Source organism: Lontra canadensis, unplaced genomic scaffold (genome assembly GCF_010015895.1).
Source record: "Lontra canadensis isolate GAN:19392208 unplaced genomic scaffold, GSC_riverotter_1.0 scaffold141, whole genome shotgun sequence".
Taxonomy (NCBI): Eukaryota; Metazoa; Chordata; class Mammalia; order Carnivora; family Mustelidae; genus Lontra; species Lontra canadensis.
Window position 1 is genome coordinate 1,195,362 of NW_022631135.1, and position 20,199 is coordinate 1,215,560.

The following is a 20,199-nucleotide window of genomic DNA, read 5'->3' on the forward strand; positions in this document are numbered from 1 at the left end:
ATTCAGTGATTCATGAAAAGGGGCAGCATACCATCTAGCAAATAAGAAGGAGCTCTGAAAAGCTGAACCAAATGTGAGACTATTATAGTCTAAAGGGGGCAGGAACAAGGAAAGGGCAGATTACATTATCTTTCTTTGGGGGATAGAAGATGTCTGTCAGGTGGATTACCTCACTAGTGCTGACCAAGAAATTCCAGATTTCCTGGTTTAAGATTACACTACTGGGAGAGGTTGAAATTGTCATTAGGTTAGATATGAAGTGCTGCTGGTTTACTGATATGACACTTAGCAAAACTGACTCCATTTTGGGTCTGTTTTCTCTGTCTCTGTCTCTTTCTCGATACCACCAAGCAGACTGTAGAGCATGGGGAAAATTGGTATTCTCATTTGGAAGAGATTGTAACCCTGAGGACTGAGACGATCCATGTGGCCAGGTGAAACACCAATCAGCTGATGTCTCATGAGGACCGAGGGCTTCCTGGAAAGGAGACTGAACCAGAGAGGCTGAGAGAGGCGAAGGGATGGATGGCAGCCTGGAAGATTCACTAGTGATGTCAGACACCATTTAGAATCCCAGATGTATTTTGGAGGTATTTCACTAGGAGCTGGAGTTCTGGCAAGAGAAGGTAGGTTCATTTAGCAATTGACATTCACATGTTAATGTCCATGTCAACTGTTTTTTTGCCTCAGACATGAAGCTTTAGGACATTATTGCTTATGATGCTGTTTCTTTTTTAATTAAATTTATTTGGGTGTTGCTTTCTTTTTTGACAATTCTGAGAACTTGAACAGATCTGATGCTGTAGAAGTTTCATTCATTCCACAACTATTCATTGAATAACCTCTCTGCACTTGGAAATACTAAAGACTTTGTCTCTGCTTTCAGGTAGGTGGTGACTAGGAAATGTCTGGTAAATCAAGGTTGCCTAGTAAGGTTCATTATGCCGGAATGAGTTACTCTTCTCTGCTTATAGGACGTCTACCTCTTCCCAAAGAGGGGAACATCTTTCATCTTTACAAACAGAAATTTATGTCACCTTCACAAAGTGAAATTTATGCCCTGCTTTCAGCATAAAGGTGGAGGGTAGAATTCTTTCACTGTTGTTTCTCAATTGTTCCCAGGCCCATCAAATCTTAAAGTCCAAGTGACATATTTTGGGGTGGCATATTCTCATTCCCTTCAATATAAGCGTGGGTTTCTTTCCTTTTTTTCTTTTTTCTTTTTTAGCTTTTAGTTTGTTACTTATTGCAGATACTATCGTTTCTCAGTTATTAGGTAACCAGTTCCTTAAGAAAAAGACCTCTTATTCACCTGCACAACCTCAGGGCAGCGAATGTTAGGGGAATCCGTTGTATCTCTCTAATCAGTCCATACTTGCTATGAGTGCGCAAATCATATACTCAACTTGCTAGAATCATCTTAGAATCAGAGTAACAAGCTTTATTACTTCCTGTATATGGTCTTTATGTCAACTGTTGTGGTTGTGCCAGGGTCGTCTTTCCTTCCATTCCTATTCTAGGATGCAGCCAAGATTAGTCAAGCAGTATTCACGAAATAGGCTACATTAATTTGAGGGGTGCACCCAATTTTTTTTACCGCATGGCTTCTTTGCACTTGAAAGTCCAGTAGAATTATGTTGCAAGGTCAAGTCCCCCACGCTCCCACCCCTGCCAAATTAAGTAAATTGCTTTCCCTCCCATTTTACTCATACCAGGGCTTTAATTTGCAAAGACCAGTTAGCTGGTTTCCATTTCTCGGCATAAAACCATTGTTAAAAATTCGAGACTCTGCCACGATTTGACTTTTATTTTAAAAACAACAGGGCGCCTGAGTGGCTCAGTGGGTTAAGCCTCTGCCTTGGCTCGGGTTGGGATCGAGCCCCACATCGGGCTGTCTGCTCAGCGGGGAGCCTGCTCCCCCCCTTCTCTGCCTGCCTCTCTGCCTGTGATCTCTCTGTCAAATAAATAAAATCTTAAAAACAACAACAACAACAACAACAAAACAACAAAATAAGACATCTAATTATACAGATGGACATGGTCTCATTCTTGTACATCTCGCTCTTTCCAAATATTTTCTCGTCAGAACTGTTTTGAAAGCTCTTTGCACAACACACGGATCCTTAGAAGACCACGGGCCGTGGATGCTTGCAGGCAGGTCCCAGTCTCACTCTCATTTCAAACGTGGGGCGGGAAATAACTGAGGCCTGCCAAAGGCCGCGGGAGGCCTCTTGCTCGGGAGCCCGGCCAGGGACCGTGCGCCGAGAGGCAGAAAGGCGTCCCCAGCTCTCCGCGGCGTCCCCTCTGCCCTCCCCGCGCGGGGCTGGCGTCGCAGGCCCCAATCCGGGTACCGCTCGCGAGTAGGCCGGCCCCTTCCGCCACCGCTGGGCGCCAGGTCTGACCATGCAGCTCCCCCGGGTGTTGCGGCTCTGGGGGCTCGGCGCCTCCGCCGGCCTGCTCGCCCGGGCCCGAGCCCCTGTCGCCCCTCGCGGCCACCGCCCCCCACCCCGCCTCCGCGCACCGCCCGCGCGCCTCCGGCCCCGCCCCGGTGTCCGCCTCCGCTTGGCGGCGGGCTTCCGGCAGCAGCACCTGGCCACCGCCGCCGCCGCCGCCGCCGGCCCAGACGCGCCGTCCGCTCGTGCCGCCGCCATGGAGCGCCCCGGAGCCGGTGAGCCCGGGCTGCCGAGCGGGCCGGGTAGGGCGGCCGAAGCAGGGGCCCTGGGCCTCCCCGCTCAGCGCTCGGCCTCGGGGAGGGCCGGGCCTCGCCTTCCCGCCGGCGTCTCCCCAGCGCCGGGAGCACGACCTCACGCCCGGCGCGCTCGGGGTGTCCTCTCCGTCTGTGCCGGCGGGACTCGGGGCCGCGCCGAGGAACCCCTCGCATTGCGGCGTGCTAGGGGCTGCCCGGAGCCCAGCGTTCCGGCGCGCGCGCTTTTGGTGTGGCGGGAGGCGAGGGATGCAGACCTGCCCCAAGTTTCACTTTTGTTTCCCCCTTTCTGATCTTGTGACCTTCACTTCTAGTTTCAAGGCCCCCCCACCATGGTGTTTGTGTGGTCAACGAAACCCAGAAAAATCTCGGTTTTCATGGTCTGCCCCAGACCTTAAAGATCTGAACCACCGCGCTGTTTCATTTAGGATTTTATTCTAGGTGTGGAAATGACCTCTTTTAAACTGGCGCCAAATCTGTAGGACGGCCCATAATTCATTTCCAGCTTAGGTCAGCATTACTGTGAACGGAGCTATGTGGGTAGAGCTAGTGAGGGGTTAGGCTTGGGGTGAAATGGACCAAAAAACCAATTAGGGAAAAGACGCTCATCTGCGAGACTTTTTGCAATATAAATTCATACAAAGAGAGCCTAAAAAATGTTGATATGTATTACACGATAGCCGCTAACGAATAGAAATATGTGTACAATCATTATGGGAACGAATGATTAAGACTTGTGGGTGGGTGGGGAGGGCGTAGGGAGTGGGTGGGGAATTATCGGGGAGAAAGGAGACCCACATCCTGGCTCTGTGCTTCGTGTGTGGCCTTGAGTTCAGGCTACTGGTAGCATTATCTGGGTCTTTTTCCCTATTCATACTTGGTTGGCAAACTTTAAGATGTTTTTGGAGTTTACTGCCTTCCTATGTCGCTTTTCACCCAGTATTAACTTACTTTGTCCATTTCTTTCTAGTAGTGGATTGTATTTTTTGTTCTGTTTTTACGAAGAGGAAACCAAAGCTGACTTGTTGATTACCACAGAACTCAACACTTAACCTAGATGTGAGATGCTACTGTTTTCAGTGGCTAAGCCCGCACTAGCATGGGTGGTAGTGACCCTTTCCATTGGTTCTTGGAGAATACACCTACCAGATATACCTACTAGAGTGAACAGAAGAGTCTTGCTTAAGTCACAATTGTTATCCAAATAGGAAGTTTGCTTTTTATGTGACAAAAGGCAAAACTAACTGTCCTTTTTTTTTTTTTTTTGGTCTGTTGGCCTGTCTTTAATAAAGTCATTTGCTGAAGTGCATATGTATTTGAATATGACTGTATACTTAATGTACATTTTTATAATGTTTTAAATGCATGCATTAATTCTTTTTATGAAAGTAATATTCTGTTTCAAATATTTGAATAGCAGAATGAGGAAAAATACAAATATATCGAGTTCAGCTACATCAGCATTCAGAAATAATTGATATCCTTTAGGCTTTGTCTATATAACTGTGATGACAGAAGATACGCAGTATTGTATTTGCTTTTTGAAAAGTGAGCATTTGTTATAAACTTTTTTTGGTTGCCACAGTCTTCATAGCCATTATTCGTAGGTGTCATCAGAGTGAGTATGCTTTATTTATTTCCCTGTTATTGGGTCTTTAAGTTGTTCCACTTTAAATAAAGCTGTGGTGAGTCTAGGTCAGCATATGTGATAGATACAGATATATTAGTAAGAGGAACATTTTCATAGCTCCTGACCTATTGCCAGTGTTTTTTTTTTGAAAGGATTCCCTCAGTTTATGCTTCATAAACTACATATGTTGAGAGGCAGTGGGGTGTGTTGCTCGAAAAAGAAGTTTCGACAGTAGAGTGACAGGATGCAAATTTCAAACCCAAACCCAAACCCAAGCTATAACCTTGGGCAAGTTACTTAATTGGCTAGTCTGTAAAATCAGTAAGTTAATAGTACCTCCCAGATAGCATGGTTGTATGGTTTAAATGAATCATTATCTATAAAGTGCTTCCAGCTCTGCCCAGTGTTACTACATGCTCAGGTGTTAGCTGTTGTTTTATTGGGAGTTGTGCAAAAGATAGAATTTTATTTTGACTACAGTTAGGCCACATTTTAAGTACTCAATATGACCATTTTATGGTTTAAATGCTTTATATAAGAGTCAGTTATTTTAAGGCAGTTTTTCAAAAGCAAAATACTTCCAGCTTCTATAGAAAGAAAGTGTAGTTACGATGGATGTCTTTAAGTTGTGTCTGTCACCTTTGCCCAAACATTGGAGCTTAGAGACCTGGAGGAAGGCTTCCAGATTTGAACTCTGTTGAGAAACGTTGCTCTGGAGAATGACCAGCAATTTTTTGAAAAGTTATTTTGAAGTGGCATTCTCTTTTTTTCTGAGTTAATAATTCATATCTATAAAAATTGTTTCTATTATTCTGTAGTTTCATGGAACAAAATTTGTATTTCAAGTTCTAAACTTGATTTTGACATAACATTGTATTCAAAAGTTTATATATGCTTTATTTTACAAGAGGGAGAATGATACTGAGCAAGTACTAGTACAATTCACTTTTAACTTTTTATGTCAAATGGAATAGTAGTACCTTATCTTCATCATCCTGTGAACATGAGGATCTGTGATGTGCTGAAGCTGCCATTTAAAACACCAGGAATTAGTTTTTCTTGGGATTAAGATAGCTGTACTGCAGTGTAACTTGAGTGATTATTAACCACTCTCAAATGTGTGCTTATTCAGTGCAAATGTATTGATCACCACCTGGGAGCTGAACGCTACTAGGCATTGAGGAACCAAATGAAGATAAGACGCGGCACTTAAGGAGCTTAGAATAGGGGACCATACTTATCAGTGGGGGTGTAATTATGAAAGGCCCACTTTCCCCTTGAGAAGTGTCCCAGATTGGGTCATAAGTTATATGGTCACTTTAACTTAGTGTCTGATGGAGAAGACTGACAAATGGACACCTGCAACATGTGTTTGTGCTGTGACTGGAGGAAGCACTGGGTCCTGGGAAGGAGATGGGATTACCTCACTTCGCCCTGAGCTGGGGATCAGGAAAGTTTTCCCTTGCAAGAAACATTCGATCTGAGTTTTTACATTTAAGTTGATTATTCTCAACTGTTAACATAATCTGTTGGTCTGGTGAAGAATCAAGGTCTGGAAGACATGAAAGGGGATCTTTGGGAGCAATAATTTTCAGACTTCCTTTGTGCATTAGACTCACCCTGAGAGGCTTCAAGAAAATACCAGTAGTCTCCCTGATCTCCAGAGATTCCAATTTGATTGACTTTAAGTGGGACCCAGACATTGGTAGTTTTAAAAAGCCCCAGATGGTTCAAAAGTGCAGCCAGGATTTAGAATTTTTCAGCTAGAACAACGATGTCATCTAGGAGAGGAGATAGGGAGTGGGGCCTGGAGAGTTCATGTGAATTGCCTGGGATCACAGTTGGTGAGGTGTTGCGCAGCACGCAACACTAATGTACCTGCCTCATTTCTGGCACCAAACCCTTTCTGCTACAACAGCCATCTTGCCTTGGAGCATTATCTTGATGCCACTGTTGTCACCAATGACCATTGCCCCTTCATTGATTCTGCTTTTGGCACAACCAGAGTGACCCACCTAGCACTTGTTCTCTAACTATGGGTTAATGGAGCTCAAGATAAACTAAAAGTATTTTAATAACTTTTTTTTTCATTTAAAAAATGACAAAATTTAATTCATCATGCCATTCAGGTCTCCCTTTTGCCTTCACAGAAGTCAGCCTCTCAGGCCATTCCATGTATTGCCAAGAGTCCAGTATGTTCCTACAGGAACTTTAGAGCTCCAATTGAAATGTCAGTGGTAATGGGCCAGTTTTGTATCACTGAGTTCTTTTTTTCCCTCCAGTTTTATTGAGATGCAATTGACAAATAAAATTGTATATGTTTAAATTATCAGTGTGCTGATTTTATATAAGTATATGTTGTGAGATGATTATCGCAGTTAATTAACATCCATCACCTCACAGTTACTTTTTTTTTTTTTTTTTTCGGTGAGAATGCTTAAGGTCTACTTTCTCAGCACGTTTCAGGTGTATAGTACAGTATTAATTACAGTAACCATGCTGTGCATTAAATCTTCAGCACTTAGTAATAAGTAATAAGTTCTTAGATTAAGAATATAATAGAGAAAAACAAGTTGGGTTTATTTTATTTTGTTCTGATTTTCATTCAGCTTTGTGCATATTTAACTGGCTAAATACTCTTTGTTGCTCCCTTTTCAAATGTAAGCTTCATAAAGGTGTAAGCTTCGAATGGTCATAAAGGTCAGTGTTGATTCTTTATGAATAACTACAAATGCCTGACAGTACAAGATACATATTGATGTATTAAAATTTTTGTTTAGGTGTAAACTGCATTTATATTTTTCAGTGCAAACATAAAAATAGAAACATTTACTTATTCTCACATATTTCAAATAGTTGTAATTCTGTGATTAGGCTTATAGTAAACTAGTATTTGTTGAACACTTATGTGCCAGGCACTCATACTTGATAAATAAATAGTATCATTATTAAGAATGTACTGTTACTTTTTTGGTTTGTTTTGGTATGGAACATGACTAATTGATATATAAATTTTTTGTTGTTTTTTTCTTGCTTTTATCTAGAAAATGTATGTGTGTGTGTGTGTGTGCGTGTGTGTGCGTGAGAATAGTTGAGATCATTCAAAAGGCAATAAAAATTTAGGTTTTTTGATATACATGTTAACTCTTACCTTTCATGATAGTTACTATGTTGTATGTTGTAAGCCATATTCTTAATGGAATGTGATTTTTAGGTATTATGTTTGAAAATAGAGGGTTACAACAGAAGGAATTTTATGACTTCATTAATATCTTTAATGGTAAATTGGTCTTAGTAAATACATAGAATAAAAATTATACAATTATCCCAAGATTTTGTTCTCTCCTAGTTTAGACAACAATTATGTTCTGTCAATAAAAGCATGGAAACTAATGGTACTGGGACGACCACCTACTGATACATTTAGTAATTAATTTTATCAGTTTAAACAGACACCCTTGTTCCCTTAACCTCCACCCAAGGTATGTGACTGTTCCACCTGTAACTAGAAAACAAAGGCCAAATTTGAAATATGGCTTTAATATTAGCAAACGTCCTTAGGAGGGCTGTCAGGGAAACTGTAAAATCTTTTGCTTTTTAATCATTGACTTTCTAGGAAAGCGTATTTAGAACCATGCATATTTAGAGCCATGAATTTCCAATATTAATAATGGAGAGAAGAAATTTAAAAGTCTTTATTGAAAAAATAAAGGTCAGAACTTGTACAAATGAAAACATATATGTGATATTGTTAAAAATGTAAAGGAGATTGACAAAACTTTGTTGATTTGTTTTTAAAAAGTATGTGGAAAAAATATAGTTTTAGAGTTAACAAAATATAGCTATAAAAATTCTTAGGGATCGTTGATTAACTCAATGTTCATCTAATTCCAAGTTGAATACTGTGTTTCAGAAAATTATTAAAGCTGTTTAACATAAAAGTGCATTATAAAAATATAGAATATGGTATAAATAATGTTTATATAGCTTTATAATATATTTGAATAGAAGTATCATTTCTCAACAGATGTTAATTTATATTGAATTCAGTTGACTTGTTTTAGTTTAGGATATAATTTTTAAAATTAAATAATGTATTTTTCTTTTTGATTAAGGAGGAATAAATTCCAGTGAGTATGAAAATGTATCAAGAGAAAAGGAAACGTCAGAAGAATTTGAAGCTAACGCTATGGATTCTCTGATAGACATGCCATTTGCCACTATAGACATCAAAGACGATTGTGGAAGTAAGTACTGAAAGTGAGACAGATGTGCCTATTATCCAGGTTACTTGTGAATAGAAAACAGGGAAAAACACCAATGTATTCTGCAAATGTTTACTGACTGTATCCTCTGTGCCACTTACTTTGCAGTCTTAGGAAGAACCTTGCTATGATTTAAAAAAAGTTTTATCTTGATTGGGTTCTATAACTGGAGGGGCCATAAGAAATTAGTTCAGTCTCCCCCAGTGTTGGGTGCTGTCTTACAAGGAACATCTAGTCCAGGTGGCAGAAGGGGCTGGGCTGGCTGGGCTTCCAGGTCCCACGCCTGCCTCCGTGGATCTAGACTCCATCTTTTTGGGGTCCTCATTTACTCTCAGTGTTTAGCTTGCATTTTGAACAATAAAGCCTGGCGGTCGTTTGAAAAAAAAAAAAATAGTTCTATCTCTTCATTTCTAAGAAAAAGAGGAGACTCAAGAAATTAATTAGGTAAATTTACGCGATTGCGTCAGACTCCTGGTTTTGGCTCAGGTCATGATCTCAGGGTTGTGGGATCAAGCCCCCCTTTGGGTCAGCTCTCAGGGTGGAGTCGGCTTGAGATTCTGTCTCTCCCTCTCCATCTGCCCCTCCCCCCCCTTTGCACGCATGTGCTCTCTCTCAAAAAAATCTATTTTTTTTTAAAGGAAAGAATTGCTTACAGAATCTGTGATTTCTGATTCATTAGTCCTTTGAACAGCTATGATCTCGGGAGAAAAAGGCTGTACATGATGCTATGGGCTCCCATGGGGAGAGGATGTATCAGAGAGGCATCTAGCCTGGATGTGGGGTGGTGGGTGTCCTAAAAGCCTTCCTGGAGGTTTGATAAGAGTAAATGCCTGGCAGATAAGTATGCACTCTCCAAGGTTCTTTCCTCTATATTAACTGTCCATATACTTAACTAATCCTCTGTATTTTCTATGGAATGATGAAAAAAGTACAGATTCTTTTATTTTGAGCACATGAATATATCTATCAAACACAATCACTTCTTTCTGATTTCATTACTTTCTCTAATTTCTAAAGAAAGAAGAATTTTACTACATGCCTATGATGGGCCTTTCCCATCAACCCTTCCCACCTCTGAGCCCCATTCCTATCTGAATCATTCTCATTGGAACGCTCTTAAGTTAGGCTGAAACAAGCGGTAAACTTGTTCACCGTGCCAGCCCTAGGTACTTGGAACTTGACATACCTGATGCAGAGCTTATCTATTTGAATAGACCGCTTCTAATTGGGACTGACAGCAGGCTACCCCAAGAATTCCAGGGAGCAAATACTGTTTCCGAAGCTGCTGTATTATAACTCCTCTGGTGAGGACAAACAATGGCTACTACAACCAGGAAGAAGGAAGTGGATGTGTTTGTGGTTCTGTACTCCTTTCCTGCTCTGAATGGTCTCGCTGCTGCTTCAGAGGATGGGCATTGGGAAGATTGGCCAACCATGTATACAAATAAGATCTTTTCTCTGTAGTATAGGTTATATTTATTACTAAAGAGATATTATCTGAGTAAGTCCGGCTCAGGTCAGTCTGCGCAAATCCATTTCTCGCTGTATGGTATACTACTTTTCCATAGTTCAGTCTTTTTTTTTTTTTTTTAAGATTTTATTTATTTATTTGAGAGAATGAGTGAGAGCGAGAGCGTGGGGGGGCAGTGACAGAGGGGGAAGCAGACTCCCTGCTGAGCAAAGATCCCAATGCAGGACCTGATCCTAGGATTCCAGGATCATGGCCTGAGCCAAAGACAGTCGCTTAACTAACTGAGCCACCCAGGTGCCCCAGTAGTTCAGTCTTTGTGGATTAGTCTAGACTCCAAACAACGATGTACAATATTATTTTTGTGGGAAGATAGATTTCAGATTCCAAGCTCCAACTTATAGTCAGTGCGGTATGAGAGAAACAGAAAACTTGTGTTCTGAGTTTTGGTTATTTAATTTTCTCGTGTAACCTTGGAAACTTAAACTCTATGAGTTGGGCTTTTCAACTGTGAACCTGTGGGTAAGTTCTTCCTGTTTCTCCTGTTTACCTCAGATGAGAGGAGGTAATGTGTGTAAGAGGGCAATTAAAATGTAAAACAATGCACAAATGCTATTTACAAAAGCTTTGAAATATATCTCTTAGTTATTTGGGGACAACTTGTTCTGGCTCATTTTTACAATAACATTTATTAAAACACGAGAAACAAATACTAAAATTTTTTGCCAACTAGAAACTGCTAACTAGTTTTTGTGAAATGAGATTTTTGTAGAAATGCACAGAAACTAGAAGTTTTTTTTTTTTTTTTAAAGGATTTTTATTGTTAAGGGTTTTATTTATTTATTTGACGGAGAGAGAGAGCACAAGTAGGCAGAGAGGCAGGCAGGGAGAGAGAGGTTCCCTGCTGAACAGAGAGCCCGACACGGGGCTCCATCCCAGGACCCTGAGATCATAACCTGAGCTGAAGGCAGAGGCTTAACCCATGGAGCCACCCAGGCACTCCAAAAGCTGGGAGTTTTGTTGTCAACCTTTAAACTTAAGAGAGATATAGTGTTTGTATCCAAAACACAGGAGAACTGGTTTGTGGCCTGAATGGACTTAATGTGGCTTTTTCTTACATTTAGTAACATGGAAATTTAATCAATTTACTGGACTGTGGTAGACAACAACCTTAAAATTCTCAAGTTGCTGGTTGTTGCCTTTGGTTCTTTCAGTTTCCTTTGGTGGGTGGAAATTGTGAGTTAACTGCCAAGAAATTCTTGCTGATAGAAATGCTGGCAGAGTGATGAGGAAAGTCGTGCTAACAAGAACGTCGTGGGAAGGAGAAGCCTTGCCAGTAAGAAAACTCCTCCCCAAATGCTTGGTTCCGAGTGTCTTAGTTGCCAACTGTGTTACCTTCAGTGTGGGTGCTGCATCATGATTAGGGGTGGTCTGGCTGGTTGAAATGGGTCTTTGCATTTTTTGTTAGTTTTGTTTTTGAGGAGAGACTATTTTATAGAATTATTTGTTAGAATATAAAATGTATTTGGGGTGCCTGGCTGGCTCATGCAGTAAAGCATCTGACTCTTAATCTTAGCTCAGGTTTTGATATCAAGGTTGGGAGTTGAAGCCCTGCATTGGACTCCATGCTGGGCATGGAGCCTCCTTAAAAAAAAAAAAAAAGAATATAAAATGTATTAGGATATTATGTTGAATTAAATATGTTATATTAGAATTATATATACTGGAATATAAATAGACATATTGGAAATAAAATATCCAAATTCGTGCATGAAAGGAAATCTCTTTGAAATGTTGAAGAAGCCATACAACCTGAGCCACATGTTCTGGCTCAATAGGTTGAACATGTTCTGGGGGACAGTGTAACGTTAATGAGTTGTTGACCTGGGCCTGGATGGGTCTGTTCTCTTCACAAGGTAGAAGGGGCATTGGTCAATTGGTTAGAAACCCAGCCAGTCATCCAGAGAAATGCTTAAATTTGCTGTTAGTCTTGCCTCTAAACATTGAATGAGAGTCTACAATGAAGAGTCATTCTCCTGCTGGTGGGAATAGCTTAGTGTGCTTCCCATGGAGAATAAATCTGTGGAGAACTTTAGTTTAATTGACTCAGTTCTCTCCAGAGAATCATAGTCTTGATAATGATCATGCCACGTTTAAATCAAGATAGAAAATAAAATATTTGAGTAATTTTTTTTTTAGTCATATGTGTGGAATTCAGGTCTTTTTAAAATTTTATTTATTTATTTGACAGACAGAGATCACAAGTAGGCAGAGAGACAGACAGAGAGAGAGGAAGGGAAGCAGGTTTCCTGCTGAGCAGAGAGCCCGATGTGGGGCTCGATCCCAGGACCCTGGGATCATGACCTGAGCTGAAAGCAGAGGCTTTAACCCACTGAGCCACCCAGGAGCCCCTGGAATTCAGGTCTTATATCAAAGTTATAATTCTTATTTTACCTCATATGGAAGTCTAACCTTGTAATTATTGGAGATTTTAAAAATGTGGAAGATTATTATTTTTTTACTTATTTATTAGCTAATACGATTAAGCTGTATTTTAAAAAATACTTTAACTCTTAAGTATTTTAAAATATCAACTGAAACCTACCTTTCCCTGAAAGATTTTTTTTTATACAAAAATGTATCAAATGAAGATTGAATATCAATATCTGGTATAATAAGTGATTATCCAGAGTCAGTTTCAACTTTTTTTTTTTTAAAGATTTATTTATTTGAGGGAGAGAGTGTACATGTATGTGTAGGGGGAGGGGCAGAGGGAAAGGGAGAGATCATCTCAAGCAGATTCCTGCTAAATGTGGTCCTTATTGCAGGACTCATACTCACAACCCTGAGATAATGACTTGAGGTTTGAAATCAAGAGTTGAATGCTTAACCAACTGAACCACCCCGGCGCCCCTGCTTTTTTTTTTTTTTTTTTTGTAAGTAATCTCTATACCCAACATGGGGCTTGAATCCATGACCCCCAAGATCAAGAGTTGCATGCTCTACCTACTGAGCCAGCCAGGTACCCCTCCTGAATCGATTTTAAAAAAGGATAAAGTGGGGGTGCCTGGCTGGCTCAGTTAGAAGAGCATGTGACTCTGATCTCAGGGTCATGGGTCTGATCCCTTTGTTGGGTGTAAAGATTACTAATAAAATAAAACAAACTTAAAGAAAGATAAATTAGGGCGCCTGGGTGGCTCAGTGGGTTAAGCCTCTGCCTTCGGCTCAGGTCATGATCTCAGGGTCCTGGGATCAAGCCCCGCATTGGGGTCCCTGCTCGGCAGGAACCCTGCTTCTCCCTACCCCACTCCACCTGCTTGTGTTCCCTCTCTCACTGTGTCTCTCTCTGCCAAATAAATAAAAGGTAAATTATATTCAATGTCATCTCTGATTGGGGAAGCATGGAGAACATAATCCAAATTTTTATGAAGGGGCTTAAGGCAAATATTTGTCTCAATACAAAGGTTTTATATCTTTTCCTTTAAACACATGTGTATACACACACGGGAAAACAAATAAAAACTTGGAAAAGCCCAATGAATACATTACTTCATTCAACATACATGTACTGAGTATCTGCTGTGTAGCAGGTACTCTTGGTGCTGGGTGAAGGAGGTAGAAGATCAAAATCAGTCAGTACATAAATATATGGAGAGTTATCCAACCTCAGAAGTATTAAAGGATCCACGTTAAAATACGATTGTAACTTATCAGATTGTCAGTATCTTTTCAAAACAAAACTCAGTGATTTTAATGTCATGTCCACATTGCTTGTGATGATGTACTTTTTAAGTCCTTTTAGAATGGAGTTTGTTGGGGTTTCCAGCAATGTTCAGATGTGGGATAGACCCATTCAGGGATTCCCAATGTAAAAACATAGTCTTACATCCAGAAAAAAAATTATTCATAAATATATGTGTCACAGCGTCTTTTACGTAGTAAAAATAGGGGCACTTGGGTGGCTCGCTGGGTTAAAGCCTCTGTCTTCGGCTCAGGTCATGATCCCAGGGTCCTGGTATTGAGCCCCACATCGGGCTCTCTGCTCCGCGGGAAGCCTGCTTCCTCCTCTCTCTCTGCCTGCCTCTCTGCCTCCTTGTGTTATCTGTCTGTCAAATAAATAAATAAAATCTTTAAAAAAAAATAGTAAAAATACTGGGAAAAATACCCCACATGTCCAAGATGAGCAAGTGAGTGAACCAGTTAGACTAATGCCTTAAATCACGTTATGAAAAGAATTTTTCTGAAAACTATCCTACAAGAAATATTTGGATAAAATACAAAGTGAAAAAGTGGGGGAAAAAAGTATGGGTGTTTGTTTAAAATTGCATAAATACTTTATGTGACCTGTCACCAGAATTCATAGTGGTTGTGTTAATATAGTGGGTTTATGAGTAATTTTTGTTCCTTTCTCTAATTTTCAAATTTTATGAATATTTTTTATTTTTCTTATGAAAAAAATACAATTAGCCAAACTGTGGGAAGAGTCCAAATGTCCATCATCTTATGAATGGTTATGGAATGGAATGGATAAAGAAGATGTGATATGTATATATATGTATATACATATATATATATACACATGTATATATATACATATAAATATGTATACACATACATACATAATGGAATATTACTCAACCATCAAAAGGAATGAAATCTTGCCATTTGTAATGATGTGGATGGAGCTACAGTGTATTATGCTAAGCGAAAGAAGTCAGAGAAAGATGAATACTGAGCTCCCTGCTTCTCCTTCTCCACTCCCCTGCTTGTGTTCCCTCTCTCACTATGTCTCTCTCTGTCAAATGAATAAATAAAATCTTAAAAAAAGGAAGACGAATATGATTCCACTCATATGGGGAATTTAAGAAGCAAAACAGATGAACATATGGGAGAGGAAAAAAGAGAAGGAGGCAAACCATAAAAGAGACAAATTTTTAAAATATTTATTTGAGAGAGAGAGACAGAGAGAGAGAGCACACAAGCAGGAGGAGGGGCAGAGGGACTAGCAGACTCGCAGCTGAGCAGGGAGCCCGAGTGAGGCTCAATCCCAGGACCCTGAGATCAGGACCTGAGCTAACACTGAGTCAGACGCTTAAGTGACTGAGCCACCCAGGCTTCCCAGAGACTCTTAACTATAGAGAACAAACTGAGGATTGATGACGGGAGGTGAGTGGAGGATGGGCTAGATGGGTGATGGATGTTAAGGAGGGTACTTGTTACAATGAGCACTGGATGTTCTATGTATGTAATGAATTCCTGAATTCTATTCCGGAAACCAAATTGCGTTGTGTGTTAACTAACGAGTTAAATAAGTAAAAATTTGAAAAGAAAAAAAATGGGGGGCGCCTGGGTGGCTCAGTTGGTTAAGCAATTGCCTTCAGCTCAGGTCATGATTCTGGAGTCCCCAGATTGAGTCCCACATCCGGCTCCCTGCTCAGCAGGGAGTATGCTTCTCTCTCTGAATTCTTCCCTCTCATGCTCTCTTTCTGTCATTTTCTCTCTCGCAAATAAATAAATAAAATATCATAAAAAGAGAAAAACCTGGAAAAGAAAAAAATACAGTTAGAGTTTATAAATGTGCTTAAAAACTTGCTTTTAAAGATGTAAGCTTCACTGATTGAGTAAATAGAGAGCTAGATAAACTTAGTCCTCTTTGATCCTGTCCACTAACATTATTCCCAATAGTGCTGAACTGTGGTGGTTATAGCTACGGCTGTGGGGTCAGACTGGTAGGGTTTTACACTTTCTCTTAAAAAGGTTTTTTTGGGGTCGTCTGGCTGGATCAGTTGGAAGAACATATGACCCTTGATCTCAGGGTTGTGAGTTCAAGCTCCAGGTTGGGTGTAGAGCTTACTTAAAGAAATAAATAGACTTAAAAAATTTTTTTGGAACTATAATTAACATACAACATTATATTACTTTCATGTGTACAACATACAGACTGAACAATTCTGTATATTATTCTGTGCTCATCATGTAGTCACCATCTGTTACCATACAACATAATTATAATATTTTGACTTTATTTCCTATGCTGTACTTTTCAACTCCATGACTTATTTATTTTATAACTGGAAGTTTTTACATCCTAATCACGTTTATCTGTTTCACCAATCCTCCCCTCCCCTCTGGCAAGCATCAGTTTGCTCTCTGTATTTAAGTCTGTTTTCCCTTTGTTTCTTTGTTCGTTTGTTTTTTTACATTATACATGTAAGTAAAATCATTTGTCTTTCTCTGTCTGACTTATTTCACTTAGCATAATATCATCTAGGTCCATCCACGTGGTTGCACATGACAAGATCTCATTCTTTTATAGGGCTGAGTAATATTCATATAATATTATGTATTATATGAATAGTAATATATATTATATATATATAAAACATCTTTTATAGTAATATATATTATATATATATATAAAACATCTTTTTTATCCATTCAGCTATCCATGGACACTTGGGTTGTTTTCATATCTTTGCTATTGTAAAGAATGCTGCTATAAACATAGGGGTGCATATATTTTTGAATTAGTATTTTCATTTTCTTTGGATAAACACCCTCTAGTAGATAAACCCTCTTTATTCTTCTGCATGTGGATTGAATGGTATTTCTATTTTTAAATTTTTAAGGAGCCTCCCTACTCTTTTACACAGTGGTTGCACCAATCTACATTCCTACCAACAGTGCATGAGGGATCCTTTTTCTCCACATCCTTGCCAACACTTCTTATTTTTTGTCATTTTGATTCTAACCCTTCTGACAGGTGTGAGATGATATCTCATTGTTGTTTTGATGTGTAGTTTCCTGATAGTGATGATGAGCATCCTTTCATGTCTGTTGGCCACCTCTTTGTCTTTGGAAAAATGTCACTTCAGGTCTTCTGCCCATGTTTTAATTTTTTTGTTGTTGTTGGTCTTGAGTTGTTCATTGTATATTTTGGGTATTAACCCCTTACTGGATATATCATTTGCGGATATCTTCTTCCATTTAGTGGGTTGATTTTTTCCTTTGTTGATGGTTTCCTTTGCTCTACGAAAGCTTTTTATTTTGCTGTGATCCCAGTGGTTTATTTTTGCTTTTGATTCCCTTGCCTGAGGAGGCATCTAGAAAAATGTTGCTAAATCCAGTGTCAAAGAGGTTACTGCCCGTGTTTTCTTTTAGTTTTATGTTTTCAGGTCTTACCTTTAGTCCAATTGAGTTTATTTTTGTGTATAGTGTGAGAAAGTGGTCCAATTTCATTCTTTTGCATGTAGGTGTCTAGTTTTCCCAGCACCATGCTCCTTCACTTTCTTATTGTGTCCTTTGAGCAAGTGTCTAAGCTCAATTTCATTGTCTATAAAATTAGCATAATAATTATAGCTATTTCAGGAGTTGAGTGAATTCAACTTAATACATGTACACTTCTATTAATCTTACCCAAATTTTTTACCTAAATGTACTTGCTAAATTGAATACTTAAACAAGTTTTCATCTTGAGAGCAATATTTTATAATAACATTATTGAATGCTTTCAGCATATTGCTGACTGCTTTATATTTTCTCATTTAATCCTCAGAGAAAATAGGGAGGTAAAACTTTTAAAGAAAGTTTTAGTAATTTGCTATAAGGGAATATAATGATATATAATGGATAGGTAATATTGTAAGTCACAAATTCAGGAGTTTTAAGAATGATTACTTCAAAGATTTTGATTGTTTACAGAACAAGAAAAAAAGAGAAGATTATCAAAACAAAGAATCTAGTTTGTTCCCAGCCTTTTGGCTAAGAGGAAATATGAAAACAATCAGCCCGCAATAACAGATGGACTACCTAATTAATTTCTCCCATAATTCATTCTTGTGAGTTTTTTTGAAGGAATAAAACTTAAGGAAAAATTGGATAATTTGCATAAAACGACATGTGCTTTGGATAAAAAAAAATGTGTGGATCAGAAAATTGTAGCCTTTATTGACAAAACCAGATTAATTAGAGCACATTGAAATGGTCACTGAAATCATTATGAAAATTAACAGTGTAATAAACTAAATTTATGAGATGAGGTTATGAGCTCTAAGCCAGTGAAAGATCCAGGGCACATGGCCAAAGCATTCTCTGTTTTGTTTTTGTGATCACTGATCTTTAATACTTTTATTTGTAAAATAGATAATTGTATGAATACTTTGCTTATTATTATTTTCATATAAAGTAAATTAAAAAAACAATAGCAAATTATACCAACTAAGCCAGCCAGGCACCCCACAAAAGAAAATTTTAGCTAATCCAATTGAAAAGAAAGTTAAATAGTTATGGATAAGATTAGAGAAAGCTAAGGGAATTTAGAAAATCCCTCTACATCTTTATTTTTACCAAGAGATTTGTTTGTTTTTAAGAGGTTGTATTTTGAATTGGGATTTTACACTATGTCATTCTCATGATACCAGAGTTGTTTTTTAAAATTAATTAACAAATAAATTAATTTGAGAGTATAAACAGGCGGAGCAGCAGAAGGAGAGGCAGGCTCCCCAGGGGCTCAATCCCTGGACCCTGGGATCATGACCTGAGCCAAAGGCAGAGCTCAAAGGACTGAGCCACCCAAGTGCCCCAGTATGAGAATTGTTAAGAGTTTTTAATATAATTATAACTATTATCTTCCAAGATTGATTTTCCTTCTCTAGATGTCTGTAAAATGGACTTATGGAATGTTTGAAATGGCAAAAACAAGCTGTTACAGAAAGAACATTTTAATTTTAAATAGATAACGTATAAAACAACTTAAAATGCTAAAAGCCTTGTGGTCTCTTAAATACCATGTTTTTAAGTCTGTTTATATTGAGTAAAATACAGCAGAAATGATTCAGTGTCTTATTTTACACTAAGGATATATTTTAAATCGCCACCCAGTACACATGTGTATGCAGATGTGAACTGCATTGAACTTCATGGAACGGTACTTATATCTGACATTAGCAATGTACTGACTAAACTACTTGTATTCTATCCTACTCCATGGTATTCTCTTATGTTCTCCATTTTATTCCATTTCATTCCCTTCTGCCCCACCCTATTCCATTCCATTCCATTTGTGTTTTATTTTATTTATTTATTTATTTATTTAAAAAAAGATTTTATTTATTTATTTGACAGATAGAGATCACAAGTAGGCAGAGAGAGGGCGGAAGCTGAGCAGAGATCCCGATGTGGGGCTCTATTCCAGGACCCTGAGATCATGACCTGAGCCAAAAGCAGACGCTTAACCCACTGAGCCACCCAGGCGCCCCTCATTCCTGGTTTTAAAAAGTGCTTTTAGATGATATTCTAAGTTGATTTCATAACCCACTAGTGGGTTGATACTAGCAGTTTGAAAAAAGAAAAATTAGACTATAGGTTCAAGATTCTTTTTCTACTATATTAATTTTGAAATGAACTACAGGTGATAAAATCAGCCGTATTACTAATTTGGACACTCTTCTTTTTCTTCCTCTTCCTCTTCTTCAGGTTATTTATTTATTTGAGTAATCTGTGCAACCAACATGGGACTTCAACCCATGACCCTGCGATCAGGAGTCACATGCTCTTCTAACTGATACCATTTTTTAAATCTAATTTCACCATGAAATATCCTAATTGGTACAGGTGTTAAATTACTGCCTTTATCACAGAAGACAGAAAACTAGCTAGGAGAGACTCTAGATAGAGATTATCTAACTGTCGTCCCACGCCTGCCCCTGCCCCTAGTTTTTGTTTTTGTTTTTTAAAAAATATTTTATTATGGAAACTTTCAAGCTTATTCAAAAGTAGAATAGTAGACTGAACCTCATCTCTTTGTCACTCTTCCTCACTGGATTATTTTGAAGTATATTCCAGATATATTTTATCTGTAAATACTTTAGTATGTGACTTTAAAAGATAAGGGATCTTTTTTAAAAAAGAGCATATCCAAAATATCCTTCCCATGACAGAAAATAAGAATAAATGCCAATGTCATCAAATATGCTCTCAGTATTCACATTTCTCTGTGACATAATTTTTTAAAAACTCTTTTGAATTAGGAAATAAAGCCTATGCATTATATTTGATTGACAAATCTCTTCAGTTTTTTTTTTTTCCATCTATAGATCTCCCTTTGTGTGTATGTGTGTGTTTATTGAAGAAA

The 20,199-nt window shown here is 38.7% G+C and overlaps 1 protein-coding gene across 6 annotated transcripts in view; it reads left to right on the plus strand.

Moving 5' to 3' along the window:
- Positions 1 to 563: 563 nt before the first annotated feature.
- Positions 564 to 20,199, plus strand: part of AKAP7 (A-kinase anchoring protein 7) — a 152,244-nt gene continuing 132,608 nt past the window's right edge. For 4 of the 6 annotated variants that reach the window (XR_004380975.1, XM_032843513.1, XM_032843514.1 and 1 more), the window contains exons 1-2: positions 564 to 626; positions 8,450 to 8,581. Coding sequence is in view for 5 of the 6 variants with exons in the window: in XM_032843513.1 (XP_032699404.1) it covers positions 578 to 626; positions 8,450 to 8,581 (181 nt within the window). In the remaining variant the exon portion in view is untranslated. Of the gene's footprint in view, positions 627 to 2,626; positions 2,669 to 8,449; positions 8,582 to 20,199 lie in introns of those variants that run through there. The other 2 variants (XM_032843515.1, XM_032843516.1) reach the window with 1 other exon arrangement.